Source organism: Lolium rigidum, chromosome 4 (genome assembly GCF_022539505.1).
Source record: "Lolium rigidum isolate FL_2022 chromosome 4, APGP_CSIRO_Lrig_0.1, whole genome shotgun sequence".
In the NCBI taxonomy this organism is placed as follows: Eukaryota; Viridiplantae; Streptophyta; class Magnoliopsida; order Poales; family Poaceae; genus Lolium; species Lolium rigidum.
The window spans coordinates 115123142-115137549 of record NC_061511.1 but is presented as its reverse complement, the minus strand read 5'-3'; the positions used below and the strand labels follow the sequence as shown (position 1 = coordinate 115137549).

The window sequence follows — 14408 nt, the reverse complement described above, 5'->3', positions numbered from 1 at the left end:
AAAGTACTTTGCCCCAACTTACAGTGAGGTTGTCAATCTCACTGGTTTGCTGAACACAAAGGATTAGACGTATCGAATGGAAGGAGATGTGTGCAGAAAGTAAACATAACAAGATTGCAATTGAATTTATCAGTAAAGGAAATAGTACCGGGGTCCATAGTTCACTAGAGGTGTCTCTCCATAAAGAAATAGCATGTTGGGTGAACAAATTACAGCTGGGTAATTGACAGAATATCGACTATACATGACAAGATGATTACTATGATATTTGGTAGTGGGCATTACAACATAATACATAGACCGTAACCCAACTGCGTCTATGACTAATAATCCACCTTTAGGTTAGCGTCCGCACTCATTCCAGTATAAAGTTGCAAGCAACAGGCTATCACATTAAGCAATGTGTGTAAAGTAATCAATAGAATTACCCTTGGATAAAATATTGTTGTTTTCTCCCTAGTAGCAACAACACATCTACAACCTTAGAAGTTATAAAGTCACTCTCCCAGGAAACTTGAGGCATGAACCTACTATCGAGCATAAATACCTCCTCTTGGAGTCACAAGTGTCCACTTGACCAGAGTTTCTACTAGTAACGGAGAGCACGCAAGATCACAAATAACATATGACATGAATATATAATCAATCTGAATATAGTATACAATATTCATCGGATCCCAGCAAACCAAACATATAGGATTACATAAAGATGATCTTGATCATGTAGGACAGCTCACAAGATCGATACATGAAGCACAAAGTGGAGAAGACAACCATCTAGCTACTGCTATGGACCCATAGTCCAGGGATAAACTAATCACGCATCACTTCGGAGGCGGACATGGCGATGTAGATGCCTCTAGCGATGATTTCCCGCTCCGGCAGGGTGCCAGGAAGAGCTTCAGAACCTCCGAGATGGGTTCTGCGATGGTGGCTGCGATGGAACTTTTCGTGGATGGATGCTCGGGTATCCAGGGTTCCCCGAGAAGATGTATAAATAGGCGAAATATTGAGGTCAGTTGGGTGCCTGGGGGCCCACACCATGCTTTGTCGCGGGCCCAGGCTTGGCCACGCCAAGGGCAGGTGTGGCCGTCCTGTGGCGCCTCTTCGTCCCCCCTCCAGACTTCGTCTTCGTTTCAGTAAAATATTGACTTTGGGTTTTGTTTCGTCCAATTCCGAGAATATTTCATGTACAACTTTTCTAAAATACAATAACAACAGAAACAAGTACTGGCACTGTGTCATCTTGTTAATAGGTTAGTGCCGGAAATCATGTAAAAGTGCAACGAAGTGTGAACAAAACACATATAAATTGGTGTAAAACAAGCATGGAGCATTAAAAATTATAGATACGTTTGAGACGTATCAGAGGCCAAGAAGAAGACGGCTACCAAAACCCTAATCTAATATGTTAAAAATTCTTCTCTTATTAAAAACTTAAAACTTCACATATAGATAGGATTTCTCATCCCTCCTGATAGAGGCAAGGCTGGCTAAAGGAAGAGGAACCGATTTATAAAGGAGGTAAAGGTGGAGGCGAAGATCTTTTCTTAGAGGTGGCGGCTACCAGGAGTCTGGTTCGGTTGCTTTGGTTCTTTTCGAACTTTGCTTCGCAGTGAGTACTAGTGTATCCTAGCCGGTTGGGAGCTTTATGATTTAAAACTTGGCTCTTTCAAGGCTATTGTCTAAAAGAAGAACTCCGGACATTGTCAATCTTGATTCAGTTCAGCTTGGAGTCTGTAAATGTATAGGTGAAATAACATCAGCATATCATATTCCCCAGCCATCTGTCCATCCTATCTAAAGCAAAGCTTGGCTTTAGAACTTGATGGACGGACACAGACTACTTCAGTCGACCGGGTTATCTTATTCATAGGACGTACAAACATGCCCAATATTTGCTTTTGCAGATGGGCGACGACATCTCGCACCTAATTTGTGGCGCGAAGCTTACAGTTGCGGTGTTACAATAAGACACAAGTTACAATATCAGCTCTTTTTCCCAGGTAAATTTTCCATTTGCAGAGTTGCTTCCTTGTGGAAGGAACCTGCTAATACCTTTCACTTCTGCTGCTACGTAGGAGTTCTTCCTCCATTTCCTTATCAGTAGCTAACGACGATGAGCAAGCCGATAGCGGTGATGATAATCGTCGATGGTACGCCGAAGCGCAGGTGGCTCCAGAAGGTGAGGTTGTACCCGTGGAACTGTGCCCTCCGTGCCTGCTCGCAGACGATTAGGTTCGCCGCTGAGCCGAGGAGCGTGAGGTTTCCGGCCACCGTGCTGACAAAGGCTAGTATGAGCCAGGCTTTCTTCTCCGAAGCTGGGGATATCGCACGAGCTGATGCTGCCACTCTAGTGCCCAGCAGCAGCACTGAAAAGACATTTGATTCAGAGTTAACATCTAGGACAGTATAGGACTACCAACTGCTCATAAGAAAAATATCTGAAAAAATAAATTTTGGCTTGTAGTACCGGATAGCTAGATTGCTAAGCAACTTCTGAAGTTGCAACATGAAAGAACGTAAAGGTGATTCTGTATTTACCTGGAAGGACAGATGTCCTCGGAAGGATTAACTTAAGTACGTTGTCAGGAAATAACAGATTTTAAAATGTCGACATCACTCGATTCTCTCAACATTATTGTTTTCACGAGCTAAACAAGTACTGTATAACACTCTACCTAATTAAGGTATGTCTAAACTAAGAAACTCTCCGCATAATACGATCTGATCTGGGTTCACTACCACCACATAGCTATGCTATCAGAACGTTTGCAAGATTTTCCACGTACCGTTCGGTGACACGAGATTAAGCTTTACCTGTTGGAACATTGGAGGCGACGTTGGAAAGAAAAAGAATGACAACCGCAAGAAGGGCAATTCCTTTGGCGCTATCGATCCTCGCATGCGGTTCCACCAGCTCCCAAAGCGCGTTGGGTATGCCAGTTCTATTGAAACCATCCACCGTTATGAACATCCCGCAGAAGAAGATCAACAGCGAGTAGGATACCTGCAAAAATTGTGAAATAGATTCAAATTTGTTTTGTATGTTGTTATGTTTCCATAGCTCGTACCGCAGCAAAACTTTCATGTTTTCCATTTCCCGTTGTAAATTAAGTGGCTCGGGCTTGTCTAGATTCACACACTTTGAATCTAAACAAGCAGGAGTCACTTAAGTTAGGGGATGAATCTAAACAAGCAGGAGTCAATTAATTTAGGGAGTAGTAAAATTTGGGCTGAAAAGCCTTTGATGGAAGAAAAAAATCTTCCGCAGATATGAAATGGTAAACTTTGTAATCGACCTAATAAGTGGTGGGTGGTTTGTATCCAATTGAGAAGAGAAGGAGGATATACTACCTTCTCGAGGCAAGCTTGGGCGTCGGTGAAATCAAGCGCGAGGAGGACGAGGGCAGCCGTGATTGCGGACCAGGACATGTTGAGCCCCAAGAGGAGCGCGATGAGCATCCCGAGGGTGGTGAGGTAGACGGCCGTCTTCCAGACGAACACCTTCCACGTCTTGCGCTTCACCTCTTCCTCCTCCTGCGGCTTCTCCTTGTCGGGGAAGTCCTCTTTCTCTGGCGCGTCCTCGATGATCACGCTCCGCTGGTGGCTGGTCGTCCTGGTGACCTTCCGTGGGCCGTCGTCGCGCCCACGGTCGCACACCGTGGACACCTCCACCATCTCCTGAGACATGCTGGACGCGCGCAGCGACCTGATGGCCACCTGGATGTCGCGGTCGCCCTCGGAGTTGTAGCTCCTACTCCGGAGGTTGTCGCCGACGCCGGCCCTGGTCATGCTGTCGCTCCTCATGTAGTCGGCATCGCCGTTGACCGACGAGGCGTGCGACATCCTGGCCGGCGTGAAGCGGTGCGAGCTGACCTCGTCGTCGGCGACGACGAGCTCATGCGCGGCAGCCTCCTGGTCCCTGACCTTCTCGACGGAGAGGTACTTCCAGAAGTAGCAGAGCAGGATGAAGACGTTGGTGAGCACGCCGACGATCATGGCCGGGAAGATGCCGAAGAGGAAGGAGCCGAAGGATATGCCGCTGGTGACTGCGATGACGAGGTTCTGTGGGTTGCCGATGGGCGTGGCGGAGGAGCCGATGTTGGAGCTGGATGCGAGGGCGAGGAGGAAGGGCTGCGGCGGCAGGTTGTTCTGCCTGGCCACCTTGAGGATGAACTCCGTGAGGACGACGCAGGTGGTGTCGTTGGTGAAGAGCGCGCTGGCGACGGCGGAGACGACGCAGACGCGGAAGAGGAGGTCCTTGCTGCCGCGGCTCTTCCAGGAGAGCATGCTGCCGAGGTACTGGAACATGTCGGCGCGCTCCAGGAAGATGCTGACCACCATGGTGCCGAAGAGGAGGCCCAGGATGGGGAGGTCGATCGCCGCGTAGGCTTCGTCGGGGGTCATGACGCGGAAGAGCACCATGAGCATGGCGCCCAGTAGAGACCCCGCCGTTCGGCCCACCGGCAGGAAGGGCACCGACGGGAACACGGCCAGCACCCAGAAGATGACGAAGGCCACGCATCCTAGCACCACCTTGGGCGTGCTCGCCAGCACCATCTCGGATCCTCTCAGACGTGAGTAGCACTTGCCGATGAAGAAAGAACTTCAGTTGAGCAGAAACTGATCAATGCCGGTGGATTGTCGTCCAGAACGAACGAGGTGCCGTCTACTCGATCAAGATTCCTGCAAAATCGGATCAAAGAAACAGAAGCTGCTGCGTGAGAATATTAGAACCAGCTGTGGACACATGTGCAAGAAATCGACGGGATCAATCAAACTCAATTCCTCAACTCTTTACGGCATTGGAATAACCCAAACTGTTGGTTAAAACTTGAAACCCGTTCATTGTCCCGCGTGCACCATGGGTGTCATGCACATCAGAGATGTCATGAACTGAGTTCGGATTGCCGTCTTTACGATCTAGCATCATGCAACGTTTGGAAGATCAGCACGGAGGTTCAGTCAAGAAGGCCAAAAATAGGCAGCCGCAAAGACGGCTCGATTAATTACGATATGGCAAGAGCCAGAGTTTCGCAAGGAGATGCTCACCTCGCGCGCGGCGGCGGTGACGTCGGCGGCGGGAGAGGGGCAGATAGGTTTGAGCAGGCCTACCGCTGGACTCACTACTTGGTCGGACGGTAGCTAGCTCCACGAGAGTAGGAGTAGGGAGTGGCGACTGACGATCGAGAGGCAGGGAGGTCGCTTCGTGTTATCCTCCCGAGGTTGGACTTGGACTGCTCTACATAGAGGCGGGGTATTTATCAGGGGAGCTGGTCTATGTTTGGCTACCGTCAGCGGTAGCTCTGGTTATCCGCACAGATGGATTGGGTTGATGAGACCAAACGTAGGCACGTATAGCTATGGTTAACCAATTTGTGTTAGAGAATCTGCGGTCGCGTCCTCTAAAGGGATTTGGAACGTGTTGGATAAAAAATGTTCCCAGCCGTGTACCCCAAAGGCCTTTTTTGTCCGGCGCGGCCAATACGGTGATCGGCGCCCCGAGCCCGTCCCCGGTACACAGGGGACGGTCCGGCACGCTGGACACAACGAAATGAGAGGTAAGGAGGCGCGGGCCCGACGCGTCAGCGGCTCGAACGCTCAACCGCCGCCTAAGTAGCGACGATGCAGTTGTCGGGAAGGGGAACCGTCACATTGGCAACCGCGTCGACCGGCGCGCGATCCGCCGGAATGGAGCGCGAACTCCTCGGAAGACCGCCGCTCTCTTCGACTTCTGCGCCGCCGTTCATCCGCGCTCAATAAGACCCGTACATACGCACTTTCGAATCTTCAACCAGCTGCCATTCATCCAAACTTCTCACGATGAGCATCCTCTCTCAGCTCCCATTAGACACCGACAGTGATGAGGACATCCCTACCTCACTACTACCTCCGTCATTACCAATTGATGATGAACCTGCTGTGAAGCTCAAGTCCAATGAAGTTAGGATTGGACCAATTACAAGGGCTCGTGCGAAGCTACTTAAACAACAGGTGAACTTGTTCCTAAACGATACTTTGATTGATGAGAACTTTATACTGCCTAAGTCCTATTACTTGTGTATCATCAGGTATCAAGAGGAGACGAGCATCGCACGAGGAGTAGAGGAGCAGTTGGACGTGAAGACGGACGTGAAGCTGGACAAGGAGCTGGACATGAAGATATCTCATGGACGCGCGAGGGAGGAGCGGGAGGAAGGCGCGAGAGGAGAAGAAGAAGTCCAGGCCGGTCCAGCGCCCGGTCAGACCGGCCCCCACGCCGGGCCGCCCGGTTACAGCACCCGGTCGACCGGACGCCTGACCGGCCAACCCGGTCCCTGGTCCGGTTGACGCTGCCTCGTACCGGGCGCCAACCGGACGCTGTTTTGCGAGGTTTCCGGTTTCCGACCGGTTGACCGGACCACAGACCGGACCGCCCGGTCCACAGCCCGGTCGACCGGATCCCAGACCGGACCAGTCCGAGTCTGTCTCGACCAGATCTATTCTGGGTCGGTTTTACTTGTATTTTTTTCGACCAGAACTCGTCCCGGACGCCTATATAAATGCCTTGGACGACCCCCTAGCTGTTTTAGACCACGTTTAAGATAAACCCTAGTTCTTAGTTGTTTGCTTTGCAAAACTATTGAATACTACTCTCCAATTCGCATCGATCTGGAGTTTTATGCTACTGAAAGTTTGTGTGTGATCTGCTGTTCCATTGGGGATTAGAAGATTGCAATTTACCGCTTCGTGGTCGGCGGCTACGTGCGCAAGTGTGTGGAGTTGCGAATATCTTGCGGGGTTGAGATCCGTTGCATTGGCTACGGGAATCAATCGAGAGACTTCGTCGGCGTCATACAAGTTATCTACACCATATCATCGATTCCCTCCGCTGCATCCATCCATTGTGTTCATCACCACCGTCAGCTTATCGAGAAGATCGGGCAACCCCTTATCATCTTGGTATCAGATTTCCAGTTTTCCTCGGTAAGCCATCCACAATCCACCCCATAGTTGAGTTGTGAGTGTTTTTCTATCCGAGAAAAAGCCATAAAAAGTTAGGGTTAGGGTTTGCCATAGCCTTAGATTGCACTAATTTCGAGTTTTAGTTGCTTTTCGTAGTTGTTTTTGCGTATCCTTATCTTTCATCTAGTAGAATTGTTAGGGTTTGTGTTTTTCTCTATCATCTAGTTTATCATAGTGTGTCAGTTTTGTTACTCCGAGTCCACATAGCGTACAGTGTGCTTGTTTCCAACCATAGACACAGCCTATCGATATATAGTGACTAGGAACTTCCCCAGAAGAGACTAGTTTTACCGCTCGACAGGCTGCTCGTTAGGGTTTTGGTGCTTTGCAATTTCTGTTGGCCGTGTTATCAAGGAGTTGAGTCAAAAAAAAATCAAAAAAAAGAGAAAATTGAAAAGAAGCAAAAAGAGCTACATAGCTGTGTGTGTTATACAAAAAGAAAAATCCAAAAAGAAAAGTGAAGTGCTAGTTGAATCAAGTGAAGGCCTAAGTTTACTTTACTGCACCCGTAGTTGAGCAATCTTGTGCCTGTCTCGTTGAGCTTTGCTAGCGTCTCTCTAGTGCATTGCAACTGTTCCTACATATAGTTGCATTGCCCCATTATATCGCCTGGTGTGAGTATCATTGGTTGTCTACGGTCAGCGCTAGAGCTTGTTATTGGTGCAAATAGGTAGCCCACCTACAGCCCAACATATATCCTGCTTTGTCGTGTGATTGTTCTTATACCCTTGATATTCGCTTCGCTACATCCGTGCACTAGTCCGTCAATCCAAGTTGGTAAGCAATCCTAATTCACTTTGGAGCGGTAAGATTTACCTTTCTTATCAGTTTTGAGTGAGTTGTGAGAGTACCACCAAAGATTTTTGTTTAGTGCACTAACCTACTAATCATGTCTTCTACGGAGAATGTTGATGTGATGCAGAAAAAGGACGCCGCTACACCAGTTACTTGGCGTGAATATGAGGGTCTTCGTGATCATTTGCAACGTGAAATCCGAGTTGCTAGTGATGTGTTGGACAAGGAAATGCAAGGTGTCCACTTGAAGGTCGATGAGGCGACTACAGCGGTTCACACCGTTCAAACATCTGTGACAACTATGCAAGCATCTATACAAGCGTTGACAAACGCTGTTGCTGAGATACGTACGATGGTGCAACCACAACAACCACCGCATGATGATGATGGCAGTGTGCAAGGCGACAATGCTGAAGCTGCTAATGCTCAAGGGCGTGGTATGGGTCGTGGTATTGGCCGTGGTGTTGGTGATTTCCGTGGTCGTGGTTTTGTCCCCGTCGGAGCCCAACGTGTTCCTCAACAACAAGAAGATGGTTTGGGTAAACCCAAGTTCTCAATTCCCAGATTTGAAGGAGGTACTGATGTTGAAGAATATCTTACATGGGAGCTGAAGATTGAGAGATTATGGCGTTTACATCCTGACTATACTGAAGATAGGAAGATCAAGCTTGCTTCCTCTGAATTTGATGGCTATGCATTGCGTTGGTGGGATGGACTTGTGAGTGCTCGAGAAGAAGATGGTGAGCTGCCTATTATTACATGGCGTGCTATGAAGGCGGCAATGAGAGCTCGTTTTGTTCCTACCAATTACTTGCGTTCCGTCTTTGACAAGTTGACCCAATTGAAACAAGGTGTGTTGACAGTTGATGCTTACTACATGGAGATGGAGATGCTTATGCAGCGTGCCCGTGTCCGTGAGTCTCTTGAGATGACACTACAGAGATTTCTGAATGGTCTCAGATTTAACATCAAGGGCATTGTGCGTCATCACACTTATGCTACTATGAATGAGTTGCTACATCATGCAAGAGAAGCTGAGTCACAGTTGGCTGAAGAACTGCAAATGAAGGGCCGTGCTACAGGCGCTGGGCGTTACACACCCCGCGCGCCGCCCTCCATGGCGCCGTCATCGCGCCCTGCGGATGTTCCTTCTTCGTCTAGCAAGCCGGTCTCTAGTGTCACCAACACAAAGAAGGCCGCTCCTGCAGCAAGTGGAACTAGTTCTAACATGTCGACAGCGCGTAACCGTGATATGGTTTGTCATACATGTGGTGGCAAGGGTCACTTCAAGAAGGATTGTCCTAATCGCAAAGTTATGATAATTAATGAGGACAATGAGTATGAAACTGGAGATGATATTGATCCAAATGCTCCAGATGAGGATGATTATGATAGTGATGCTTTTGATGCTTTCCCTTCTGAAGCTCAAACTATTGTTGTCTCGCAGCGTGTTCTTAATGTGCAGTCAAGTGCATCTACCCAGCGCTGTAATTTGTTCCAAACAAAGGCACTAGTTGGTCCTGATAAAGCTTGCAAGGTCATTATTGATGGCGGGAGTTGTCGCAATCTAGCAAGCAAAGAGTTATGTGCCAAGCTGAAACTGAAGTATCTACCGCACCCGCATCCATATTATATTCCGTGGTTGAGCAATAATGGTGAGATGAAGGTGAGCCACATGGTGCGTGTTGATTTTGAGATTGGACCGTATAAGGATTCCATTGACTTTGATGTGGTTCCTATGACGGTTTGTCACCTGCTGTTGGGCCGGCCATGGCTCTATGACCGTTCTGCGCAACACAATGGCCGCGCCAATACATATCACTTGGAGTTCAAGGGCAAGAAAATTAACTTACAGCCTATGTCACCACAGCAAATTGTCAATGAGTCTCGTCAGAAGATTGAAGTGAACTTGGAGGATGCATCCATAGATAGGCGAGAGAATTGTAATGCCGTGAGTGATATAACGAAAAATGAGAGAGTGAATTCCTTAGTCTCATTAGCCACCAAACAAGACATGAGAGAATTTAGTGAGGATCCTACGGCCATGCCTCTTGTGCTCATGTACAGGGGTACGGTTTTGGTTTCTAACGACATGACCCCTCTTCCTCTTGGTGTTTCTAATGTTTTGCAGGAATTCAGCGACGTGTTTCCGGAAGAGGTACCCGCAGGACTTCCACCATTGCGAGGTATTGAGCATCAAATTGACTTGATCCCCGGAGCATCGCTGCCCAATAGGGCACCATATAGAACGAATCCCGAAGAGACGAAGGAGATACAGAAGCAAGTACAAGCGCTACTCGACAAAGGTTATATCCGCATAAGCCTTAGTCCTTGTGCTGTTCCTGTTATTCTTGTTCCTAAGAAAGATGGTACATGGCGTATGTGCGTATATTGTAGAGCGATAAACAACATTACTATTCGATATCGTCATCCTATTCCCCGTTTAGAGGATATGCTCGATGAATTGAGTGGTGCTGCTGTTTTCACTAAAATTGATTTGCGTAGTGGTTATCATCAAATTAGGATGAAAGAAGGGGATGAGTGGAAAACCGCCTTTAAAACAAAATTTGGTTTATATGAGTGGTTAGTAATGCCTTTTGGTTTAACTAATGCACCTAGCACTTTCATGAGACTGATGAACCATGTTTTGCGTGATTTTATTGGAAAGTTTGTGGTTGTGTATTTTGATGACATATTAATTTACAGCCGCAATGAATCCGATCATATTATACATATTCGACATGTTTTGCAAGTGTTGCGTGATAGTAAACTCTATGGTAATCTTGAGAAGTGCACATTTTGCAAAGATAAGGTCATATTTCTGGGTTATGTTGTCTCTAAGCATGGAGTAGAAGTAGATGTGTCTAAAATTGAAGCTATTCAAAATTGGCCTACTCCCATGAATGTGAGTCAAGTTAGAAGTTTTCATGGTCAGGCTGGGTTTTATCACCGTTTTGTGCCCAATTTTTCTACTATTGCTGCACCTTTGAATGAATTGATCGAAAAGGGTGTTGTCTTTGAGTGGGGCGTTGCCCAAGATCATGCTTTTGATGAACTGAAACGATTGTTAACTTCTGCACCGTTGCTTGCACTTCCTGATTTCAATAAGCAATTTGAGATTGAATGTGATGCTAGTGGTATTGGAATTGGTGGTGTGTTGATGCAAGAGGGTCGCCCAATTGCATATTTTTCGAGAAATTATCCGGTGCTAAGTTGAACTATCCTATATATGATAAAGAATTGTATGCTTTAATTAGAGTTCTTGAGGTTTGGCAGCATTACTTGTGGCCAAAAGAATTTATCATACATTCCGATCATGAAGCTTTGAAATATCTGAAAGCCCAATCTACTTTGCATAGGCGTCTTGCTAAGTGGGTTGAGTTCATTGAGTCTTTTCCGTACATTATTAAGCATAATAAGGGAAAAGATAATATTGTTGCTGATGCTCTATCTAGGAAGACTATGCTATTAACCCATCTTGATGTTAAAATTCCTGGATTAGAGGTGTTATGTGATTTATATGCGACTGATCATGATTTTGCTGAACCATACCGCTTATGTGTTATTGGTAAAGCATGGGAAAAATATCACATACACAATGGGTTCTTGTTTAGAGCTAACAAACTATGTGTTCCAGAATCGTCTGTGCGTTTGCTCTTATTGCAGGAATCTCATGCTGGAGGTTTGATGGGTCACTTTGGGCGTGAGAAGACGCTACTCATGCTCGCTGATCACTTTTATTGGCCAAAGATGAGGCGAGACGTGGACAGGTATGTCAAGAGGTGCATTACTTGCAACAAGTCCAAGTCCAAGCTGAAGCCTCACGGTTTGTATACTCCTTTACCGGCACCTACTACACCTTGGGAAGATATTAGTATGGATTTTGTGTTGGGTTTGCCGCGTACTAAGAGAGGCCATGATTCTATATTTGTGGTAGTGGACAGATTTTCTAAAATGTCACACTTTATTGCCTGCCACAAAAGCGACGATGCGTCGCATATTGCTAACCTGTTTTTTAGGGAGATTGTTCGACTACATTGAGTCCCGAAGACTATTGTTTCTGATCGTGATGTGAAGTTCATGAGCTACTTCTGGAAGACACTTTGGGGGAAGCTGGGGACAAAGCTACTGTTCAGTACTACTTGTCATCCCCAAACCGATGGTCAAGCCGAGGTGGTGAATCGAACCTTGTCACAACCGTTGAGATCCATGATCAAGAAGAACCCGAAGGAGTGGGAAGAGTGTTTGCCGCATGTGGAGTTTGCTTACAACGAAGAGGTACACTCTACCACGGAGTTGTGTCCTTTTGAGGTGGTGTATGGTTTCAAACCCATTACTCCACTTGACTTGTTGCCTTTGCCCATACATGAGAGAGTTAATATGGAGGCATCCAAGAGGGCAGATTTTGTGCGTAAGATCCATGTGAAGACTAAAGAGTTGATCGAGAAGAAAGGCAAGAGCAATGCTGCAAGGATGAACAAGAAGCGCAAAGAGATGTTGTTCAAGCCTGGTGATATGGTCTGGGTACATTTTCGCAAGGATAGGTTCCCGAAGCTGCGGAAGTCTAAGTTGAAGCCTCGTGGTGCTGGTCCTTACAAAGTGCTTGCCAAGATCAATGATAATGCATACTCGATAGATCTTCCAGAGGATGAGTTTGGTGTCAGTAATTCTTTCAATGTTGCTGATCTGACACCATATGACGGAGAAGACCTTGGAGCGTCGGGGTCGACGCCTTTTGAAGAAGGGGGGGGGAGATGATGAGGACATCCCTACCTCACTACTACCTCCGTCATTACCAATTGATGATGAACCTGCTGTGAAGCTCAAGTCCAATGAAGTTAGGATTGGACCAATTACAAGGGCTCGTGCGAAGCTACTTAAACAACAGGTGAACTTGTTCCTAAACGATACTTTGATTGATGAGAACTTTATACTGCCTAAGTCCTATTACTTGTGTATCATCAGGTATCAAGAGGAGACGAGCATCGCACGAGGAGTAGAGGAGCAGCTGGACGTGAAGACGGACGTGAAGCTGGACAAGGAGCTGGACATGAAGATATCTCATGGACGCGCGAGGGAGGAGCGGGAGGAAGGCGCGAGAGGAGAAGAAGAAGTCCAGGCCGGTCCAGCGCCCGGTCAGACCGGCCCCCACGCCGGGCCGCCCGGTTACAGCACCCGGTCGACCGGACGCCTGACCGGCCAACCCGGTCCCTGGTCCGGTTGACGCTGCCTCGTACCGGGCGCCAACCGGACGCTGTTTTGTGAGGTTTCCGGTTTCTGACCGGTTGACCGGACCACAGACCGGACCGCCCGGTCCACAGCCCGGTCGACCGGATCCCAGACCGGACCAGTCCGAGTTTGTCTCGACCAGATCTATTCTGGGTCGGTTTTACTTGTATTTTTTTCGACCAGAACTCGTCCCGGACGCCTATATAAGTGCCTTGGACGACCCCCTAGCTGTTTTAGACCACGTTTAAGATAAACCCTAGTTCTTAGTTGTTTGCTTTGCAAAACTATTGAATACTACTCTCCAATTCGCATCGATCTGGAGTTTTATGCTACCGAAAGTTTGTGTGTGATCTGCTTGTTCCATTGGGGATTAGAAGATTGCAATTTACCGCTTCGTGGTCGGCGGCTACGTGCGCAAGTGTGTGGAGTTGCGAATATCTTGCGGGGTTGAGATCCGTTGCATTGGCTACAGGAATCAATCGAGAGACTTCGTCGGCGTCATACAAGTTATCTACACCATATCATCGATTCCCTCCGCTGCATCCATCCATTGTGTTCATCACCACCGTCGCTTACTGAGAAGATCGGGCAACCCCTTATCAGACAGCGACGGCAAGTCTCCAGGATGGCGCCATTAGTGGGATAGAGTCGCGACGCCCAGCAGCGGCGATGATTCCCCGCCGCTGCTGGACAGAGCGTAGGAATGGGAGGCCGTGGAGGAGGAAGGATCCGAGGAGGCGACGGCGGCGGCCCGGGCAAAGGCAGAGGCGGACGCGAAAGCGAAGGCCAAGGCTAAGGCGAAGGCGCAGCCGGCGAGCACCGTCGACGACGAGGAGGACACAAGTTCCTCCGACGCGTCGACCGACAGCGCCTCTTCGGAAGAGGTGACGAGCAAGAAGCGTCACCGTGAGGATGACGAGGCGGGGCCATCAAAGAAGAAGTAGTAGTTTAAAAAAATTATATATAATTTGATTATGTTTTTTTGAAGTTTTTATATGTAATTTGTTTATGTTACACCGATTTAAATATTAGTACAAAGTTTTGTTCTATCTATTAAAATAAAAAGACAGTGTTTTAATGTTTGGGGGCGACGTTTGGGGGACACGGTTGGGGAGCGACGTCCCCCAAACGCGGCACGAACGAAACACGTCCTCCAAACGCTCGATCCGGCGCTGTTTTGGGGACGATTTGGAGGACGCGACTGGAGATGCTCTTACACTCCACAAAAGGTTCTAATCACTTACTCTTGCCACCCAATGCTATGATGATTGATAGTTGTAGGCATGCTAAGTTTCCCAAATGGTTCCTTTTATGGCTGCTATAGATTGTTCTCCCTCCTTTAAGAAACCTATCCAGCTCTTTGTCGCAAGAAAAAT

The 14408-nt window shown here is 47.8% G+C and overlaps 1 protein-coding gene across 2 annotated transcripts; it reads right to left on the bottom strand.

Moving 5' to 3' along the window:
• Positions 1 to 1746: 1746 nt before the first annotated feature.
• On the bottom strand, positions 1747 to 5244 carry LOC124650582 (silicon efflux transporter LSI2-like). Of its 2 annotated transcripts, XM_047190094.1 has the most exons (5): positions 5056 to 5244; positions 4798 to 4926; positions 3358 to 4689; positions 2821 to 3010; positions 1747 to 2372 (listed from the first exon to the last, which is right to left on the bottom strand). In XM_047190094.1, exons 3-5 carry the CDS (start codon positions 4561 to 4563, stop codon positions 2104 to 2106), a joined length of 1665 nt encoding a protein of 554 aa, XP_047046050.1. In that variant the 5' UTR covers positions 4564 to 4689; positions 4798 to 4926; positions 5056 to 5244; the 3' UTR covers positions 1747 to 2103. The 2 variants fall into 2 exon arrangements, with proteins under 2 accessions (XP_047046050.1, XP_047046051.1); XM_047190095.1 differs by having other exon boundaries at positions 3358 to 4926.
• Between the last annotated feature and the right edge of the window lie 9164 nt (positions 5245 to 14408).

What these genes read in the sequence shown, in the direction of transcription:
- LOC124650582 (XM_047190095.1), bottom strand. Translation starts at nt 4,563, where the DNA reads ATGGTGCTGGCGAGCACGCCCAAGGTGGTGCTAGGATGCGTGGCCTTC. An exon ending in CCCAAGCTTGCCTCGAGAAG is followed by an intron (nt 3,011 to 3,357) that starts GTAGTATATCCT and finishes CAATTTTTGCAG; the next exon opens with GTATCCTACTCGCTGTTGAT. An exon ending in CGCCTCCAATGTTCCAACAG is followed by an intron (nt 2,373 to 2,820) that starts GTAAAGCTTAAT and finishes ATGTCTTTTCAG; the next exon opens with TGCTGCTGCTGGGCACTAGA.